The sequence below is a fragment of the Chelonia mydas genome, chromosome 7, assembly GCF_015237465.2.
Source record: "Chelonia mydas isolate rCheMyd1 chromosome 7, rCheMyd1.pri.v2, whole genome shotgun sequence".
NCBI classification, from domain to species: Eukaryota; Metazoa; Chordata; order Testudines; family Cheloniidae; genus Chelonia; species Chelonia mydas.
The window spans coordinates 111,088,885-111,108,209 of NC_057853.1; the positions used below are offsets into that span (position 1 = coordinate 111,088,885).

The following is a 19,325-nucleotide window of genomic DNA, read 5'->3' on the forward strand; positions in this document are numbered from 1 at the left end:
GTGATGGAGGTTAGGAAGAGATTTCCTCATCAGCATGTCAAGGCACAATAGTTCTATACGAGGGGTTTACCCCTTCCTTAGTGACGGGGTTTGGCCGCTGTGGAAGACATAGTAATGGACTAAATGGACCAGAATTACAGTTACCATGTTGCTGTGACTAGTAGCACCTTGCAAGAGCCATGATCCATTTAATGTGACCATAGAAGAAGAATCTGGTTTAAGTATCCATCACAGTATTTATATCCTACAAGAAGACAAGTGGTGATGCAGAGCGGGGGCCTCGTTATTTTCTAGACATCAGCTTACATAATCTTGTATTCTTCATTTGAAGAAAATGCTTGAAACAAAGAGGGGAGAAGAGGAAACAAGAGGGAGGTGTACTTGAAAACCAGCATTAGAGATTTTGCAGCATAATAAAGCCTTACCAATGTGTTTGTAATTCTCATAAGTCATTGGTAATTGACTTTTTGGCTGGATGTAGTTTGAATGCTACCGTGAAATGTAATTTGTTTGCACATGAAATATTAATGCTGTGTTCTGCAGAAATGTGAAACCCAGGAAAGAATTGCCACTACTGCACTGTTCCCTGCACTTAAATACTGCTCCATTTCTCCCGGGCATTTTGATTTAGGTTGTTGTTAATTGTTTTGTTTGGTTTTTTGTTACTACATTAGCATGTGGTGACTCTGTTGTATTAGGTATGTACAGACACAGTGAAGCAATGATTGTCTCACTAAGAGCTTGCAATCTAAATGGTCAAGACAGACACAGGATATAAACATTTTATTAAAGCTAATGTTAAAAAAAATTATATAATACATAGGTTGAAAAAAGAGCACCTGTACATCTGGGTGTAGTGCTTAGAGTATCCACAAATACACAGTTTGTTTTAAGTCATATGATACACAGAGTACATAATCAGCAATAACCCAAATTTAGGTGAATAGATTTAACAATACAGTTTAGATACTAGAATCCGAATACTCGGATACATCACTCAGGAAAAGTTGTACAGAGATCTGGTTGTGGAAAGCAAAATATATCAATGAGTGGAAATTGTCCCTGAGTAACTGAGAATTAGGTAGGTTGTCCATTTAGAAAATACAATCCATGAGGAAAGTGTTTCAGTTACTTTCCTGACTGCACTTCTCATCGGCATTCTAGCTCATCCCTCCTGGTATTGCTGATGTCCAGTGATGTGTTCTATATAGATGTCCCTCGACTACCTGATGGCATCCAACACCATGAGTTGCCGCATCAGCCGAACGTAGCGTTGACCGATTGCTCATTCTCTCAGCACTGACTCGTTACTTAGTGCAACTCCAATGTAACAAATAAAGGTCTGAGGCAGAGAGAGAGAGAGAGAGAGAGTGAGTGAGTTGCCCTACGTCTAAAAAGGAGTTTGTAGCAAGCCAGGAACTGGACCCAGATCTCCTAAGTTCTACTCTAGTACCTTAACCACGAGGTCATCTTTTTTTCTCCATTTTTTCTATGACAGGAAAGCACCTCGAAAGCAGCTCATCTAATTATCGCTTAGTAATCATGGCTTTGGCAATTTGATCTAAATTTATTCAGCAGTTTTGAAAAAAAATCTGATGGGCTATCTTGAACAATAAGGCATATGGCTGTGTCCTCTTACAATGTGGAAGAGGACACAGCAAAGACACAGCCTCTTTCACTGACTCAGTTGTACAGGATGGTGCAGTAGAAGTGAGTGAAACCAAAATGGCAGATATTTTCTTACTGTTCGGTATGAATCTTCAGATGGTTTATATTATGTCACCTTGTAAAGATGAGTAAAAATTCCTTTCGAAGCTCGGGACTATGACTTCTCTCTAAAACTAGAGGAAAAAGTAAATTTTAAAGTACACAAATATTTGAGGCCCAATTCTCCCCACACGCCCTGTATAGAACGTAACTCCCTGGAATCAGATCCATAGGAAATATCTATCACTAAAAAGACCAGTGCACTCAACTACTAGCAATTCATTCCCAAACAAACTTTCAATGGGGATTCTGCCAGAGGTGGCTGATGCTTAAGCTACCATTGGACCTTTTAGAGAGCTCTGTGCTCTCTCTGTGTGTTGCATAAATTGCCCAAGGTAATTGCTGGAGAAATTACATCCTATTACCAGTAAAATCGCTAAAATTATGTCCTTGTCAGTAAAACTCTCATAGGGAATTGCATGTTATGCAGGCATCAGTTGGTATCAAAGTGCTATTTGATCTACGTGGGGGTGATGTCACACATGCACACGGATAACCAGTACAAAAAACTTCCAGGTTGCAAAATCAGCAGCTCAACATGCTCATGATGACAGCTTGTCCAGAATACATGTGTATGTCTGGACTCTTTTAACATTTGCCTTGTTTAGTGCAAACTTTAATATTCTATTCTTTCTTCTCTTGCATCATAAACTGTATTGGAAGTACAGTATGACCGAGCTAACTGTGATGCAACCCATCCGAACTTCCTGGGCTATGATTGCCTAAGTTTCTCCCATTTCATGTTGAGGGGTCTGACATAATGAAATTCCATCTGCGCCACTAACTTCTCCCCGTAGCAAAGGTTTAGCATCCAGCCACCCAACAGCTTCAACGCCCAGAGGAAGGTAGTGCTAAGGGTTGAAGCAGTGGGAAGAAGTTCATGCAGTGACGGAAGAATGACCCAGTCCTATCTGCTGGTGCGTGTGGTGGGGGAGAGGGGCCTTAACCTAACCCTAAACCAGAGACTATTTCTAAGAAATTCATTCTTTCAGACGGAAACGCCAGCCAGCTATGAAAGCCTCTTAAATGGGACATGCACTTACAAAGAAATCATTCCTGCCAGACTGCGCTAGAACATTAAATAGTAAAATCTGTTCTGTTTTTAGAGCTCTCTCTCTTCCTCCAGCATTCCTTGATGCAAGATTCTGTTGGTACAGGCCAAGTCTTCCTTGGATGAGTGAATGGGAGAATCATAGAATATCAGGGTTGGAAGGGACCTCAAGGTCATCTAGTCCAACCCCCTGCTCAAAGCAGGACCAATCCCCAATTTTTGCCCCACATCCCTAAATGGCCCCCTCAAGGATTGAACTCACAACCCTGGGTTTAGCAGGCCAATGCTCAAACCACTGAGCTATCCCTCCCCCCAAAACGGCGGGATGCTTGGGCTGTGGGTGCATCTCTTGTGTAAGCTGTCTTTACTGTCTGGCTGGGGCTAGTTACTGTACTGTACCTTTGAGAAGTGGAAACTACTAGCCCCCCTCATGAACGGCAGGTGACTGATGAGTAGGCTTAAAGGGACACTGTCAAGGGTAAGAGGTTCTAAATTTGACCTACCATGGTTGCTCCCCTCCTCCCTCACCAGCACTCCTGTTGTAGCTCCAGGCTCTCAACACTCTACTGCAGCTTCACAGCTAGATTTTAAAAATGGGAGCATTGTATAGTGTTCTTTATGCAACTATCCTCTTGGGTCATGTAATTAGATATCCGCTTTAGCCATCCAAGCAGATATCGGTATTTTAAGGTATTAGAGCCAGGACTCCAGACCAGGGGTTATGTTCTGGCTGTTGGCTTTTCAGTGAAATTGGAAACCTCATAGGTCATGTTTTCTAGACCTTTCATCATTTTTGTCGATCTTCTCTGGATTCTCTCCCATTTGTCCACATCCTTCCTGAAATGTGGTGCCTAGAACTGGACACAATACTCCAGTTGAGGCCTAATCAGCACGGAGTAGAGCAGAAGAATTACTTCTTGTGTCTTGCTTACAAGACTCCTGCTAATACATCCCAGAATGATGTTGGCTTTTTTTGCAACAGCGTTACGCTGTTGACTCATACTTAGCTTGTGAGCCACTATGACCCCCAGATCCCTTTCTACAGTATTCCTTCCTAGGCAGTCATTTACCATTTTGTATGTGTGCCACTGATTGTTCCTTCCTAAATGGAGTACTTTGCATTTCTCCTTATTGAATTTCATCTTATTTACTTCAGACCATTTCTCCAGTTTCGCCAGATCATTTTGAATTTTAATCCTATCCTCCAAAGCACTTGCAGCCCCTTGCAGCTTGGAGCAACTTTTCCAGCCCCTGTATTTCCATGCAGTCTTCTGACTCTGAGGACTGCATTTGTGAATCAGCTGTGAGAGCAAACAGAATATAAAGCAGCCACTTCCCAGTAAAGATATAAATTGCTGATGATCAGGAACAAATTTAACACTAAATGTAGCGGAGGGAGGGCCAATCTCTTCTCCTTAAGCGATTGCCTCCAAGTGCATGCACCTGCATCTACAACAAAACCAAAACACTGGCCCAGTGCTAAGCTACTGCACCATGCACATCATCAGAACTGGGAAGCAAAAGGGGTGTAGCGCAGTTAAAATTGCCCAATAGGCATTTGCTAGATGATATTGTGTGTGCATTCACTGGAATTCAACTAGGAGCAGTTTCACTCAAAGGATCTGCCTTCAGGGTTTTGTTTTCTTTAAAAAATAAAAAGGGCAATTGCTGTAACTTTAAATCCTATAGACCTCTGTGCTGGCATTGCAGTGGCTTCCAAGGACACGTTCCCTCGGACACTGCAATCTGCACAGAATGTGCAATTTCTTAAAATCGGATCCGAAAGGCAGATGAGATAGGGTGATCGCAGAGTGTATTGCATGGGTGAGTGTTTACAGAAACTTGCGAAAAAAGCATGGCCCTTAGTAACTGCTGAACGTGAAGCCAGTTCCTTTGCAGCCAGTATCTTCTTCTACATCCTTTAACAATACATAATCTAGATTCTCCAATTTTATTTTTCTTAACTGTTTTTCTTTGCAGCTCTGGTGAACTATAATGTGCATGTTACTGACAGACTCATGACAGTGGCTAGGGCCCCCCCCACAAGCTGCTACTGTGCAGATTTCGATAGACCGCTATGCCAGTGAACAACCTCTTGTAGCCAGAGAATGTCAGTCATTCACCGCGTCATGTGCTGGGCCGAAGAAAAAGGTCTGTTATAGAGGGGACTGAGACTACCAAACTCATCTTGTTTGTGACATAACCCAGATCTCCTAAAGCATATGGGGGAGGATGCTGTTTGTACAGCTATATATTTCCAGCCTGCCAGCCTGGATTTGGCTTGTAATTGATTTGTGCTTGTTTTGTTTTTCCAGTGTGTGGCTGTGACCTGGCCCAAGGAGGTTTTTTCATTAAGAACGGGGAATACCTCTGCTCTGTGGATTACCAGCGCATGTATGGAACCCGCTGCAATGGCTGTGGGGAATTCGTGGAAGGAGAAGTAGTGACAGCTCTGGGAAAAACCTACCATCCGAACTGCTTTGCCTGCACTGTTTGCAAGTGAGTGAGTTCTTTCTGTGATGTTAACCCTATAACACAAAATAACAGGGAGAAGAACTGCTTTGCCACAGCATGCAGTTCTAAAGAGGTGTTTTCTCTTAGAAGGTGCTTGGTTGGGAATGATTCGTTGTCACCTGAACTTTAGGGAGTTCAAAATGCCCATTAGTTTATCTGAAAGGCATCTACCAGCAAAGCTGTGCTGCTAGATATAATACCCTGTAACCTCTCAACACGGCTGCTGTCACATAGGAAGGAATTTAACATCCGGCTATGTGGGATAGGTTATAAAGGGCATTACGATACTGGGTTTCACATTTGGCTGAACTCAGAACCAAAGCATTTCAGGGCCACATTTTAAAATAAGGAATCTTCTGAGGGTTGGGTACGTACTTAGTCTACCCTTTTCTGTCTGTGAGCTCTGGTGACTCTTGGGCAGCTACAAAAAGGGCTCTTCTTGATCAGGGCCCCAGGCTCCCAGTCCTGTTGCAATGTGTCTGTCCCTCTTTCCCCTTCACACCTGCTACACTCCCCTGTGGTCACTAGGAGGAGCTCTAGAGTGGGGCTCACTAAAGCATGAGCTAATTTTATTCACATGAATCTATGGGAATACTTGTGTGGGTCAAATTACTTGTGCTTAAATGTTTTCAGGATTTGGGCTTAATCTTCTTGCTGAGGACTGGAAATATTGCCTCAGCTGGTCCACAGTTGCTCCCAACCGATACACTCTGACATAGTTTAAAGCTCTTTTTCACCAGGCAGCTGGTCAACTAATATTGTCATCGGTTTCAGTCAAAGAAACACACTTTCTGTGAATGGAATAATATGGCTTAGAAATTTTAGACAAATTTCATTTCTTTTTTCTTAAATCCCAAGCAAAATACAGAAAAGAAAGTGAAGAAGGAACGTTCCAGTCTTTTTGGTTTGAGTACTTGGTATTATGGGGCATCCAATATGCAAAGGTCAAAATGATTTTACTGGATTTATTGTAGTCACTGGAAGGACCCAACGAAAGAAGGAATGGATCCCCGGTGTAACGGGAGTAGCATCTTCTGAAACCATAGTATATGGTATGGAGAATAAAATTTCATTGTAACTATTAGCATAGTGGTAGTGATTAGAGGCTTCAATCAGAGATCAGTTCCTGTGATGGAGTGTTAACATCTTCAAGACCTAAGTTGTGGTCTATATTTACAGTTTTTGCTTTTGGAGTGATTTGGAAGAGATTCCCACATTTCAATGGCTAGCCAGCTGGTGTGCTGTGTGTGATGCTTAGTGTATTAATAACTGTCCCACTCTTACTCTGTGCTTGCCCCTCACCCCGTCAGTTGTATCCACCCATTGTCTCATCTTATACTTAGATTATAAGTTCTTTGGGGTTGGAATTGCCTTCTGTTATATGTTACCAGCTCATGGCCCAATGGGCCCTTGATCCTTGCTTGATGCCTCTCAATGATATCACAATGCAAATAATATAATTATAATTTCCTATTTTCCACACTATATATTACTGTTTCTGAAGATGCTACTTCCATTATGTTTCAGATCCATTTTTATTTCATTCTATTCTGCCAGTGACCAAGAGAAACTGAATAAAACCATTTTGGCCTCTTTGCATATTGGATATCTGAGAAGTATGAAGAAAGAAGGTAGCCACTAATAACCAGAAGTCATCTTGAGTGTGGAAAGTTTAAAAGAAGCTGGAACTTTTTTTGTATGATCTTAACTCTCTATCGGATATTATCCCTGAATGTTGGAGGTTATGGGGCAGTTTCTATACATATGCTTGTAGGCTATTTCATTTGAGTAGTTCCAGCAGAGATTAACACTTACTACCTCTCTATTCAGCCCAAGTAGAGATCAGCATAACTGAAGATATATTTTGATTGACATCATTTTGGCTTTTTCCTGGTGAGCATGGAGGACCTAAGCTATCTGTTTCTGAGAAGTTTAAGCTTTCATTAAAAAGCAAAACCAAGAAGAAATAAAGCTTCCAGGCTTTTTGATTGTGAAAATCTTCCAAAATGAGCCAGAAGCAAACTGATGCAGTGGTTTTCTTGAGTTTGCAGGCAGCTTGAGGTGCCTCTGCCACTGCTTATAGTTTTACCAGCAGAAACAGACTGAAATTAACAAGACAACAGTCAGTTTCACTTCTGTTAGTCAGAAGCATGTAGATAGCAGTGACACCATTCCATCTTGTGCTATGAGCAGCAGCAGAGACAGGCACAGGATTTCGCAGGGGAGGAGGAGCCAGGAGAAAATGTCTAGGGTTCAGTTACAATAGCTCCCGCTTGTAGTAGCCAGTAGCCCTGCTGAGGAGTAGAGCAGTGAAGTTCTCCAGCAGCCAAGAAGCTTTGGAATGGGGAGAGGTTCCTCTCTTCCACCAGCTAGAGGTGGGGAAGAGAAGGAGGCTAAATTTATTTGATACCTAGAGGTTGTATGAAACAGGGCGCCATTAAGCAGGGTTCAAATGTGGTCTCTGTGTCTCTATCAGGGGGATGGCAGTGGGCAGGGCTTCTGAATTACCACACTTGTCTTTCATAGCTGCCTTGGACTAGTAAATTTAGTCCAGTGGCAAATGGATGTCTGGTCAAGTTTTCAAGTCCTGATCTAAGTGTTTTGGTCATAATTTTTAAAAATAACAATGTGTATGGACTGGCACTGCACTGAAGAATTCATATCCCATGTATGTTACGGGAGTATTTCCTAAATACAGTAAAAGTAAATGATGGCCTGAAACTTGTAGATAAAATGTAGCCCATCGACTTGTGTGGAATGAATAAAAGACTTGTCATCGTGATGTTTAACTGTGTGTTTTTGCAGAAAGAAACTGATGCTGATTTATTAAGGACACTTCTCCTGCTAATATACACTTCTGGGTGGGTTGAGATGCAGGCAGTTTGAGAATTTTTGCCTAATTTTAGTGACCTGGTGTAAAGTGCTGGATCTGGCAACCTTAAAGGTAGAAATCTTCTGTTTATCCACGGAATGGGTGCCACAAGGTTCAGCAGCACTGCAAGCTTCTTTCCTGCTGCCCCACCAGCAAACCTCAACCTTGCTTTAGGGGTGGCCCTTGTCCTCTACTGACACAGTGTGGGTGGCTTTGTAATGTAGGTACCTGTTTAAAGGTCTAGGAATGGCATGTAGCCACCAACTCATTTCATGTGACTATAGTCATAGTTCTGACTTTAGTCACTGAACCTAGCCCAGTTTGGTGAACCTTTGAGTTGAACAACTCTATATTCCTTCCCCAGCCCTGTGAGCTGTCCATCCACCATTTCCCTTTTGCCTACTCCTCCCTATTTTTGGGTGCCATTAGTGACGTGCTAAGGCTATCATTGCTGTAGCTGTTGAGTCTAAATGAACTCCGCTGTCTGCTTCTCTTTAGATACTGTGCATCTAATATCTTTAGGAAACCACAATACCAGCCAGTCTAATCTCTGCTCTCCTCACAACTGAGAAACCTTTGGCTTTCACTCAGCTGCCTGACTTTGCCATGGCTGCATTTCAGATGTAGTGTCTGTAAGATATTGATTTGCACCAGAGGAAGGCAGCAGGCTCAGGAGATGGGAAAGAGAATGAATTTGCTGGATTAAACTTGAATAAAACTCACTTTTCTCTTTCCCTCTCCAGACGCCCGTTTCCACCAGGAGACCGGGTTACCTTCAATGGAAGGGATTGTCTCTGTCAAATGTGTGCTCAGCCAATGTCATCCAGTCCAAAAGAGATTTCCAGCTCAAGCAGTAAGTATGCAAAAGTCTTTCCTAAGCTTCTCATATGTCCAGGAGCCTCAAAAGTTTGCCATGTTTTAGTTGTTTTGAAACGAACTTGGTTGATCCTTATTTGTTGTGAGGATTGTGGCTAAGTTCCGATCTCTGGGAACCCATTACTTCTTAGCAAGGGCCCTAGAAAGGCCTATGTTACTGTGGATGGCAAACACAAATTGACAAGTTAGAATCTAAACTAAGTCACCATGACCTCTGTCTGAAGCTATTCTGAAAGAAACAGTAGATGCCTTTTTTAGGCACCAAATGGGCTATTAATGATGAAGAGGACGTTTCAGAATTTGTTGGTCATAGTTTTTCCCATGTGTAATTGCACAGGGTTAAGTGTTCCGTTTCAGAAGAGGATGGTGTCAGGGGAAATACATTCTTGCCTCTAATCTGTAACATTTAGTGTAATTACATTATCTTCTAAAAATAGTGCCAGCATGATTGTCTGAATCATGCCTCCAGTACAATGATAGTTATGTGAACAAAATCTCAGGAGATATTTTTATAAAGGCTTTGGGGAGGGGGAGGGGATATAAGGAGATTGGAGAATATATGTGCTTTGTTCCTGTATTTGAATGCTTTTTAAAGCAAATAAAAGTTCACCCATCCACAATATATTACAGGGCAACAATGATTTTTATCCATGGGCATCATCAAAGTTAGAGATGGAAAAACCTTTTAAATGCTCCAGCTCCTCCCTTGAGAATGCAGAGTTGTTTCCTGCAGCACATTCTTTAGTGGCTTATCTAGTCTAGTTTTAAGTCCCAAGTGATGATGCTTTTATCACTTCCCTACCAGTATTGGACCTGTGCAAGGAAAACTGCTCTATATTTTGGGGGAAGAGTGGTAAATGCTTTGAGATTCTAGGATGAACGGTGCTGTATAAGTGTAAATCTGGCTTATATCCCTATTCTGTTGATGAGTAAACAGAGGTTCAGATGTTATGTGGCTTGACTGAGATCTCAGTCACTTACTGAAGTGGGAAATGAAAACCTGGTCTCTCTACTCCTTGTTTCTCTCTAACTACTAGACACACACTCTCCCCAGTGTCATGAAATGCCTTGGAAGCGAGTCATCTTGTAAATTGTAAGTGCAGGGACCAAATCAGTTGAGGAGAATTCAGTTACCTTTAGGGCTGTTCTGAGATCTAAGGGAGGATCTGGTATTTACACTTCTGAAGCCTTATGAACTAATGTAAATATCCCAGAGGTACTGCAATCATGGGAATGACCTGGGATCTGAGAGATCCATGCGGGGATTTAACTCCTTGAATTTTTGTCTGTTAGGGAGTGTAGTCCTCTATGAACATATAGGCTATAGGGGTTATAGATCAGTAAGGCTATGTTTTAGTCACAGGTATTTTAGTAAAAGTCATGGTCACAGGCAGTAAACAAAAATTCACGGCCTGTCACCTGTCCATGAGTTGTACTATATACCCCTGACTAAATCTTGGGTACTCGCGGGACAGGTGGCCTGGACTAAGGGGCCGGGGGTGGCTGGATGCGCCGCCGCTGCTGCTGGGGGGAGGGTGTTTGGCAGGGCTGGCAGGCTCCCTACCTGGCTCCGCGTGGCTCCCTGGAAGTGGCAACATGTCCCTTGGCTCCTAAGTAGAGGCATGGCCAGAGGGGCTCCATGCACTGTGTTGGGCCTCTGCCTAGGAGCCGAGGGACGCATCGCCGCTTCCGGGGAGCACCTCCCCCCCCGCAAGATAAGCGCGCCCAGAGCTCTCGCCCCCTCCCACGCCCGAACCTCCTGCCCCAGCCCTGAGCTCCCTCCCACACCCAAACTCCTGCTGCTGCTGTGGGGACTGCGGTGGCCCAAGACTGCCCCAGCCACACTGGCCGCTGCGTAAGTCACAGCAGTCCTGGAAAGTCTCAGATTCTGTGACTTCCATGACCTCCATGACAGACTCGCAGCCTTATAGATCAACAAAAAAGCCAGATATTCTGTGTTTGGGGGAGGGAGGTATTAATGGCTTTTATTTCAGAAAAAATGTTTACATTGGTTCTTGTAATCTATTATAGCAACTTTCTGCTAGTTTTAATGCTTCATGAAATGATAGTTAATGATTCTAAGGAATGGTAGGAGGAAAAACAGCAGAATAAAGGCAATGGACTTCCAGGAGGCAGATTTTAGGAAACTTAGAGAATTGATAGGTAAGATCCCATGGGAAGCAAGTCTAAGGGAAAAGAGAGTTCTGGAGAGGTGACAGTTTTCTAAAGAGACATTGAGAGTAAAAGAGAAAACTACACTGATGTGTAGAAAAGATAGAAAGTATGGTAAGAGACAACCTGGGCTTAACCAAAAGATCTTCAGTGACCTGAAACTCAAAAAAGAGTCCTATAAAAGGGGAAGCTAGGTCAAATTACATAGGATGAATGTGAAAAACCAACACAAGCATGTAGGAACAAAATTAGAAAGGCCAAAGCACAAATGTGATTAAACTAGCTAGGGAAAGCATTTTACAAATATGTGAGAAGCAAGAGGAAGACCAAAGACAGGGTAGGCCCACTACTCAATGAGGAGGGGAAGGCAATAACAGAAAACGCAGCAGTGGTTGAAGTGTTAAATGCCCTTTTTTGTTTCAGTTTTCATCAAAAAGTTAAAAAGGATTTGACAACTAAAGTTCTAAACATCAGTATAAATGGAGTAGGATCTCAGGCTAAAATAGGAAAAGACCAAGTTAAGAATTACTTAGACAAGTTAGGTGTTTTCAGGTCAGCAGGTCGTGATGAAATACATCCTAGAATGCTTAAGGAACTGGCTGAAGAGGTATCTGAGCCATTAGCAATTATCTTTGAGACTCATGGAAGATGGGAGAGAGACCAGAGGACTGGAAAAGGGCAAATATAGTACCTATCTATAAAAAGGGAAATAAGGACAACCCCAGGGAATTATAGACCAGTCAGCTTAACTGGAAAGGTAGTGGAGCACATAATTGAACAATCAATTGGTAAGCACCTAGAAGAAATTAAGATGATAAGTAACAGTCACCATAGATTTGTCAATAACAAATCATATTAAACCATCCTAATATCCTTTTTTGACAGGCTAACAAGCCTTTTGGATAGGGGGAAGCAATAGATGTGGTATATGTTGACTTTAGTAAGGCTTTTGATACTGTCTTGCATGACCTTCTCATATACAGTGTAGAGAAATATAGCCTAGACTAACCTGCTTTAAGGTGGGTGTACCGCTGGCTGGAAAAGTGTACTGAGAGTAGTTATCAATGGTTCACAGTCGAGCTGGAAGGGCATATTGAGTGGGATCCCACAGGGATCTGTCGTGGGTCGGTTCTATTCAATATCTTCATAAATTATTTAGATAATGGCATAAAGAGTACAGTACACTTAGTTTGCGGATGATACCAAGCTGGGAGGGGTTGCAAGTGCTTTGGAGGACAGAATTAAAATACAGAATGATCTTGACAAACCGGAGAAATGGTCTGACTTAAATAGGGTGAAGTTCAGTAAGGACAAGTGAAAGTGCTACAGTTTGAAAGGAATGATCAGTTGCACAAATACAAAATGGGGAAGGACTGCCTAGGAAGGAGTACTGCAAAAAAAGATCTGGGGAGTTATAATGGATCACAAACTGAATATGAGTCAATGTAATACTATTGCAAAAAAGTGATCATTCTGGGATGTATTAGCAGGAGTGTTGTAAGGAAGACCCTGGAAATAACTCTTCCAGTGTACTCAAAACTGATAAAGCTTCAGCTGGAGTACTGTGTCCTGTTCTGGGCACCACACTTTGGGAAAGATGTGAGCAAACTAGACAAAATCCAGAGGAGAGCAACAAAAATTAGTAAAGGTGTAGAAAACATGACCTACAAGGAAAGACGGGGAAAAATTGAGTTTGACTAGTCTGGAAAAGACCAAGAGGGGACATAACAGTTTAATTTCATAAAAGGCTGTTATAAAGAGGAGGGTGATAAATTGTTCTCCTTAACTGCTTAGGATAGGACAAGAAGCAAGGGAAATTTAGGTTAAGACATTAGGGAAAACTTCCTGTAAGGGTAGTTAAGCACTGGAATAAGTTACCTAGGAAGTAATTTCTGTCACTGGAGATTTTTAAGGTTAGACCATCACCTGTCAGGGATAGTATGCTTCATTCTGTCGCAATTCAGGGGACTGGACTAGACGACTTATTGAGGTCCTTTCCAGTTCCACGTTTCTATGATTTCCTGCATTCTAAGAGAGGCCACAGACATAGTAATTTTGTATTATGCTTGCGCCTAAAGGTCCTAATGAGAGGTGGGGTCCCACTGTGCTAGGTGCTGTAAAACCACAGTAAAAGAGCCTCTAACAGCTTTAATATACTGCTGGGAAACCTTTGTGTGCCTTGTAATTTTTGTGAATGGACTTGTAGTTAGATACAGTTATAATTTCTGGAATTTCTGGTCATTTTAGTGCAAAGTTTCACCAAAAAGAGAGAAAAATAAAGGTGGGTGCAGGATGTGTTCATAAGTCTCAGAGAGTCTAATGAAGAGTCCTCTTAATATATTTCTTCCAAGCGATGCCAGGTTACTTCAACTCTGTGGCACAGTAGACTGACATATCTTGCTGCCATATCTTGCTGACACTAATGGATAAATTGTAACTAGTGTAAAATATTCCAGATCTCCTCCACTTGCTCCTGCAGGCTGAGTCAGTCATCATCAATCTTTCCTGATGTCTTCTCCCGTCTTTTCAGTAATGTTTGTAATTCAATTCCATTCAGAAGAGACTCTCATTCTTTGAATATGTCTGTTTTATGTCACGTACTGTGGTCAATTTCCTCTCGTTACTCTTAAGTAGATTAATGAGGAAGCTTATTTCAAAGAAAGTAAAGGTGGCGGTGGAGGAATGTGGTAGGCAGAAAGTTCAGGATTGACTGATTGATGTCAATCCAGTCAGCACACTGCTGCCTCCTACTGGCCGTCTTGGGGATTAGCTCTGCCCATCAGTACACACTCTCCTGGTGGTGCCTTGGCTGCCATCACATTTGCTCCCGGACCCACTTTGCTCCAAGGACTGCGGCGTCATCTTCAAGACACAGCCCTCCGGCCGTGTCATGTTCTGTGCTCCCCCCTTTCAGAGGCCCTGCAGTCAACGGTCCAGCTACTTCCCCAGTAGCAAGTGGGGGGGACCTGGGCCTGCTCACTACTCCAGGTCCTGGCCCAGGGACATTGTAGATGGCAACCACTTGCTGTGTCACCTCTAGCTCAGTACATTTTCTTGGGCCACTTCCCCATGGCCCCAGCACCTTCTTCACCCTTACCTCAGGGCCTCAACATGCTAGTTCTATCAGCCAGCCAGGAGCTCCCCTGTTTCTGCCCAGCACTGCTCTGTCCAGGGTGCTAGCTTCCATTCACCTGCAAGGCACCCAGTCCTCCCTCCTTGAGCTCCAGGGAGGAGCTGACCCTGCTTTGCCTTGTGGCTTCTTCTTATACGGGCCTCTGGGCCCAAATTGGCTGCTCCTCGCAGCCCCTCTTCTATTGGCTGCTTCCTGCACAGCCTTCCTATGCCTCTATTAACCCCTTACAGGCCAGAGTGGGGTGGGTGCCCCATCACAGTTCCCACTAGAGCTTTTTCTGATTTGCAATAATATTAACATGCAGTTTGCTCATCAGTGTTACTTCAAAGTTCGGACAAATGAAAGGCAAGTTGACAACTCTTCTTGGAAAGTTTTTTAAGTGAAAGCAAATGCCTTTTATATACAAGAGTTAATTCTCTTTAACATAACCCTAATATTACTGCAACCTTTTCTAATGCAATGTCAGTGGAAATCAGAAGAAAAAGCTACTGAATAATTCATCTCTTGATTTTCCCTGGAATTACCTGGGGTCCTACTGCAACCTTACCCATTTTACATGCTTGATATATTTCCTCAACTCCAAACACATTATCTTTAACAAGTAAGGCTTTTTTTAAAAAAAGAGCTGTTTCAGTCTGTACCTCTTTCTTCTGGTTTCCTTGGACGACCTCCTCTCTCAAAGTACAGCAGCAAAGTCTTAGTAATCATCATTCGTAATGTAGGCATGCCAGCCCCCTAAATATCGTAAGCCCTAGGTGGTGAATTATTCTCATTCTTATTGATGTTAACAGAGAATCTGAGGTAAATGCCTGCAAATAGCTCTAAAAATGTAATGGACTGTGTTTTGGTACCTTAACTTTGTTTTATTTGACAACTTGATAAATGTGAAATGATCTACAAAGGTAAGGGGATATATAGCCAGATGCCTAGTGGCTCACATGTGATGAGAAATGGTGGCATTTTAAAGATGCCAACTCCGGGTGGAGAGAGGCTGTAGGGACATCAACTGGAATTTTAAAAGTGCATTGTTGGAGACTAGGAATCTGGATTTCTGGGTTTGGTTCCCAGCACTGCTGTGTTGTAACTATGGACATATCAATTGATTAGCCTCTGTTTACCCAGCTGCTAAATTGGTAACATGAGTCCTAACTCTGAGAGCTGTTGTGAAGGTTAATTTAATCACTGCTTATAAAATGCATTGAGATTCTGCAATGAGAGATGCTATGGAAGTGTACAATATTGTTAGAATTCTAACTCCTATGCACCAGGAAGCAGAATAGCATTCTAATTGAGTGTAAGAGTCCTTACAGCTAGAGCTAGTCAGAAACTTTTCAGTGGAACAGTTTTCCATTGGAAAATGCTGCTTTGCTGAAATCTAAATGTTTCTTGGAAATGTGGTGATCCTGATGGCATTTTCGACAGAAATTTTTTCAAAATGATTGAAAATTGAAATCATATTTTGTTCTTTCTCATTTCACTTAGAGCTTCATATTTTGACTTCATGTTAATGTGTTTGGACTTAATGTTAATATAATATTGAAGATCAATAATATTTTACATTTACAGATTATAATATTTTGACATTACAAAACTAAAGTTTTCAATAAGGTTGTTTAAATGTGTCTGAATCAAAATGTTACAGAATTTCTATTCCACAAAACGTTTTGAGATTTTGACTCTTGATCTTGATTTGGGAGAAAAACAAATTTTGAAATCTCAAAATTTCCTGTGGGATGGAAATTCTGTTTTCCAACCAGCTCTACCTCCAACAGAGTCATGCTGGGCTCAAGGAACACATCTGCCTGCTCAATCTCTTAGTGTTTCCCACTGTTCTGTATTTTCATACCTGTCTCGAACAGGCTGTCCCTAGGATGGCATTTGGTAGACAGAGCTCTGCCTTTGACCCCTAGTCGGTCTCTAGTATGCAGGCTGTGCAGTTGTCCCTACTACTTCCGGTGAGCTAACCCCAAGTTATGAAAGCACTTTGCTAAGCCTTGCTCCTTTTTATTTTTGTCTTGCCATTTCAAGGGGGATCATAGGATATAGCTCTTCCTTTGTAATGCTTCTTTCCGATGTGTGGCGCTCAAAGGTGATATTGAGCAATAACTCAACAGTGCGGGGTTGGGACCATTTTGCCCTTCCCATATTACTTAAATGACAAGAGCATCCTGACCCGATCCTGGGCAGATGGGAAAGGGGCCTGGGAGTGATCTAGAATCAGGCACGGTACAGAAAAGGTTGAGAACTACTCACTGCTGCCAGCCATAGAGGAGAGGCAGTCACCCCATGGACAGCTCCTTCAGATCAGCCAGGATGCTAGTGTTACAAGGTAGATAACGTGGGGTGGAGCAAAGATTGATTGCTCAGTGATTATTTGGTATTTTCTCTCCCTCCACTTATCCAGCACTTCAGTAAAGACAGGGGTCTGGATCAAAGCCTTTCTCTCTACACATACAAGCTTAGTATGGAAGCTGTGGCTTCCATCATATTCTAATTTCTTTCGCCTATGCCTCTAAATTGAAACCACCATCTATTAAACTGAGTTGCTTTTCCTGGATGCTTTGTATGTAAAGGGGCAGTTACTAAATGAGGATAGTTACAAAATAAGCATACATGGTTATTGTACTGCATACCCTGTATATGCATAATGGTAGTGACAATGGCTTCATTGGCCAGGAATGCCTTTTAGTCTGTGTGCATTAGGCACGGCACGGCAGCCCTTCCCTGCTGATGTGGGTCTTGTCACTGCTATCCAGACCAGATCTCCATACTCTGTACATAAGGCTATCCTTGAAGACCACTTGGCAGTTTCCTCAGCTGCAGAATCAGGTGGCCCACTTTGCAGGGCTGATAGGTAGGAGGAACACATTTCATCAGTGCTCTGCAGACTGCTTTGGCTTTCTTTTCACTTCTAGTTGCAAGCTGTGGCATTGATGATGATCTGCAAAGCCCTGTATGTCACCCTTTGGATAGTGCCTCTCTCCCTATCTATCACCATGGCATTCGAGGTCACGTGATGTGCTTTTGCTAGCAGTTCTAGATTTGTACATATGGGGGTTTCTGGCAGGGCGTTGGTCTGACAGAGCCAGTTTGTTAATCTTCAAGGCATAGTGCAAAGCTGAGCTGTTCACGTAGGCTTTTGGCAGAGGGGTGTACTTGTTTACTGGATTCTGTCTGTCTTAGGTAATATTTTGACTTGTTTTTGGTGTATGTTAACGGGCCCAGAAACAATTGTGAATAGTGAATAAAAATAGTAGTCTATGTACTGTAATTCTTTGATGTTAATGTAACCCTGCTCTGAGCCCTTTAACCAAACAATTGAAACATATTTGCTCTTACTATATAGTAGCATTATTCAAAGTACCAGTCAAAAGAATATTATTCCTGGGGGAATTCTGCGCCAAAAAATTCAAAATTCTGCACACAATATTTTAAAATTCTGCAACATTCTGAATATTATATTTGTCAAAATAACACAATATAATCACATCAGTTTCAATTATTTTTGGTCATTTATTTCAAAATACCTGTCAGCAAGTATGTCTGTAACAATACAGACAACAAAAAAGATTCAGGAAATGTTTTTTGACAAATAGATTCCTGACTAGGCATATTAGTGCAGAACTCTGAGTAATAATTCATTTAAACTACAATACAGAACTGTATTTCCCTCACCCCTTAGAAGCAGTGCAAAAGCTTGGGGAAATCAGTAGTAATGGAGGAGCTGAGGGAGAGGGAAGTAAACTCCTGGGAAGGAGCCTGGGTGTGAACTTAGAGGGTTGTTGGTTATGGGAGGGAAAAGTATGGAATAGGTTTTTTGGGGGCTGAGGAAGGATTGTTAGGGAGCTTCCCTCATGCAGATGCTGGCTGACCCCTAGCCTCTCCCATTCAGTCAGGTACATCTGTCCCTGTCCCCATGTGTTCCTATACCCCCATGTGCCTTGCATCCCCTGTCCACATGTGTCCCTCCACCCCCACTCAGATACCCTTTCCCCCGTCCCCATGTGGCCCTGCATCTAGGTTCCCTCTAAGCCGCGTGGCCATGCAGCTGCCTATTAAGCCCCATGCAGGGGCTCAGGGCTGCAGTGGGAAGAGGCGCCCCTCTCCACCAGCCCCGGCATGGACCTCCCACAGTGGGGAGAGGCACCTGGCCCAAGTGCAGACCTGCTGCGACGGGAGAGGCGCCCCTCCTCGCCAGCCCCAGCAGGGACCTGCCCCGGATTTGCTGCGGGAGAAGAGCCCCTCCCTCGGTCTGGCCCAGGCCTGCCAGAACCGCCAGGGAGAGGAGTCCCTCCCTTGGCCCGGCCCAGCCTTGCTGGAGCTGCTGCAGTGGGGGGATAGACGCCTCTCCTCCAGCCCCAAGCTGCTGCTGTGGTGAGAGAGGGCTGGGGGGAGTCCTCTCTCTCTCTCTCCCCCTCCCCCCCCCCCTCAGGGCAGCCTGTACCCCAACCACCTCATCCCCAGCCCCACCCCAGAGCCTGCAGCCCAACTCTCTGCCCCAGCCCTGAGCCCCCTCGTCCCCAGCCCCACCCCAGAGCCCACAACCCCAGCCAAAGCTCTCATCCCTCCACATCCCAATCCTTTGTTCCCTGAGCCCCCTCCCACATTCTGAACCTCTCGGCCCCACCCCCACCACATGAATTTAGTTATGTGCACCAATATGAAGGTGATGTGTCACACATCACCTCCATATTTGTGAACATAACAAAATTCATTCTGCACATGGATTTAAAAAATCAGCGGGAACATTGCCCTGCACCCCCTTTGCCTGTCCCTATCCCACCTCCCACTGTCTCCATGTGTCTGTGTCCCCACCCAGCCACCCCCTGTCCCTATGTACCTCTGCATACCCTTCCCCAAGTAGCCCTGCACCTCCCTCCCCCCTGTGGTCCTGTGCCTCCACTCCCAGTCAGCCCCGCCCCAGTCTGTCCTCCCCCACC

At 43.5% G+C, this 19,325-nt stretch overlaps 1 protein-coding gene across 7 annotated transcripts in view; it reads left to right on the forward strand.

The window, feature by feature from the left end:
- The window catches only part of ABLIM1 (actin binding LIM protein 1), a 307,714-nt gene that overhangs the window by 160,007 nt on the left and 128,382 nt on the right, over positions 1 to 19,325 (forward strand). For all 7 annotated transcript variants that reach the window (XM_043550680.1, XM_043550675.1, XM_043550677.1 and 4 more), the window contains exons 3-4: positions 5,134 to 5,317; positions 8,948 to 9,057. In XM_043550680.1, coding sequence (XP_043406615.1) covers positions 5,134 to 5,317; positions 8,948 to 9,057 — 294 coding nt within the window. The remainder of the gene's footprint in view (positions 1 to 5,133; positions 5,318 to 8,947; positions 9,058 to 19,325) is intronic.